This window comes from Notolepis coatsorum (assembly GCF_963971535.1).
Source record: "Notolepis coatsorum genome assembly, chromosome: 2".
In the NCBI taxonomy this organism is placed as follows: domain Eukaryota; kingdom Metazoa; phylum Chordata; class Actinopteri; order Aulopiformes; family Paralepididae; genus Notolepis; species Notolepis coatsorum.
In genome coordinates this window covers 58,344,233-58,346,458 of record NC_140166.1, presented here as the reverse complement: position 1 = coordinate 58,346,458, position 2,226 = coordinate 58,344,233, and the positions used below count along the sequence as shown (strand labels likewise).

The 2,226-nt window shown below is 56.7% G+C and overlaps 1 protein-coding gene across 1 annotated transcript; it reads right to left on the bottom strand.

Moving 5' to 3' along the window:
* Nucleotides 1–440: 440 nt before the first annotated feature.
* LOC311222984 (vimentin-like) lies at nucleotides 441–1,547 on the bottom strand (the record flags this gene model as incomplete). Its single annotated transcript, XM_084307659.1, has 1 exon — nucleotides 441–1,547. The coding sequence occupies one exon, from the start codon at nucleotides 1,545–1,547 to the stop codon at nucleotides 441–443; it is 1,107 nt and encodes a 368-aa protein (XP_084163785.1).
* Between the last annotated feature and the right edge of the window lie 679 nt (nucleotides 1,548–2,226).

Sequence of the window (2,226 nt, the reverse complement as noted above, 5' to 3'; positions counted from 1 at the left end):
GGCTTGGACCAAGGAGAAGGTAGGGCACAGAGGGGGATTTCTGAAAAGGAGGAGTGGAAGAGGGTAGCCACTAGTAGGGGAACAGGGTGGGGAGTGGAAGAGGGTAGCCACTAGTAGGGGAACAGGGTGGGGAGGGGAGGACGGCCTATAGGACAGAGCCACAGGGTGGAGGAGCTTGGCGAGGGTGGGGGTTAGAGGTGGTGGGATGAATGGAATGGAATGTGTGGGGTGCAGAGAGGGATGGGACACCAAGTGGACATTCTTGGGGTTTGAGTAGTTTGAGTAATGTGTGGAGGAGGTGTTGGTGGGGTGTGGACAGCCCAGTGAAGGTGGAGGGGGGGGGGGGGGGGGGGTGTCTCTCCGCCTATGGGACACCGGTGGCCGCAGATCAGAAACTCTCCTCGGCCTGGAATGACATTTAGAAATTTCCAGCTTGGTTCTCAGGCAATGCCGAGCCTCATCTCCTCTCCTTCCAGCAGCTTCCTGTAGGTGGCGATCTCAGCGTCCAGCTTCAGCTTGATGTGCAGCAGCTCCTGGTAGTCCTGCAGGTACCTGCTCATCTCCAGCTTGGTCTCACAGAGCTGAGCCTCCAGCTGGACGATGATGCCCTCCAGGCTGCCCACCGTCTCCATCTGGGACACCTCCATGTCCTCCAGCTTCTGTCCCAGGAACGCGTTGCGAGCCCTCAGGCGGTCGATCTGGTTTTGGAGCTCCGTCACCTGGCTGTGGAGGTTGGTGATCTCCTCCTTCATGGTCTTCATCTGGTCCTCGTGCTTGCCGGCGTGCTCCTTGAGGGCGTCGAACTTGTCCTTGTACAATCTCTCCGCCTCCTGGGCGTTGCGGGCCGCCACAGCTTCGATTTCCAAGCGCATGTTGTGCAGGTATGCGGCGAGGTCGGGCCGATCACCGTCCAGCTCGGCGGTGATCTTGGAGTCCTCGATCTGCCTCATGAGCTCGGCCACCTCTTCGTCGTGCAGCTTCTTGAGGAACTGGATCTCGGCGACCAGCTGCTCAACGCGCTTCTCCAACTCCGCCTTCTGCAGCGTGGCGTTGTCCACGTCCTGGCAGAACTCCCTCAGGATCATCTCCGCTTCCTCTTTGAGTGCCAGCTCTTCCTCCAGCTTGAGTGTCCACGCTTCGACCTCCTCTTCGATATATCCCCTCTCGATGTCAGCGGCTCCCTTCTCGTTGGTGAGGGTCTCGATCAGCTCCCGTATCTCCTTGAACTTCAGCTCGTATTCTTCTCCGACACCGGCGGCACCGCCCTTGTAACGGGCTTGCAGGGCAGCGAGCTCAGCCTGAAGAGCGGCGTTTCTCTGCTCAAGGGCCTGGACTTTGTCTATGTATCCCGCAAACCTGACGTTCAACTCCTGCATCTCCTCCTTCTCATCGGCGTGGTGCTGGTGGATCGCAGTGGCCACTTCGACAGCGGTGCTCTGGAAACCTGATCGGCCACGGCACCGGGATAGGGACCGGCTCTGCACCCTCATCCTGCTGTTGGAGCCGCTCACCTGCAAGCTCTTCTGGGTATAAGATGTTCCTGGCATGTTGTGTTTTGTTGGGTAAATACTGGGTTTGGCTGTTTCTCTTTGCTTGGGCCACCTTGCGACTGATGCTCTCTCAGACCGGGCCCGGGGTTTTTTATGGTGCCGCAAAAGAATGTCTCAGACAGCCTTGAAACTCTCACAGGGTTTTGATATGTTTTAAATGCGGATCATGACTAGTCTTCCAGAGAACTGCACCGACGGGTCATTCTTCATTAGCCGGCGGGCCATACGGGTGGCATCCCCACTCCCTGGCCTTTTCCACCAGGGTGTGAAAAAGTGATCAGAGCATTCAGGCCACTCAGGGTGGTTATGATGAGGGTGTCGTAGGGGAGAGAGAGAGAGCGCACCAGACGCATTGGGAAACATGGCCATTGTGCTTTGGCAACAGGTTCTCCAGACTCCCTGACCTCACTCCTCTGCACATCAATCAAGACGTCAGACACCAGGGGAAGCATTCTGTAGCTATTATCCTCCTCCTGATGTTAAGTGTAATAACACACCACTTTATGAGGTGCTGGTACTGGCAGCAAGATTCAATTTAGACGGGATACAGCACACCGACACAGCTCCATCCAGGCTCCCCAGCCACGTGAACCGCCCCAAGCATTTGGTCCACATGGGTGCTCTTTAAAAACCAGTACAAGTGTTTGCACAAAGACAGTCCGCCATGAAAACACTG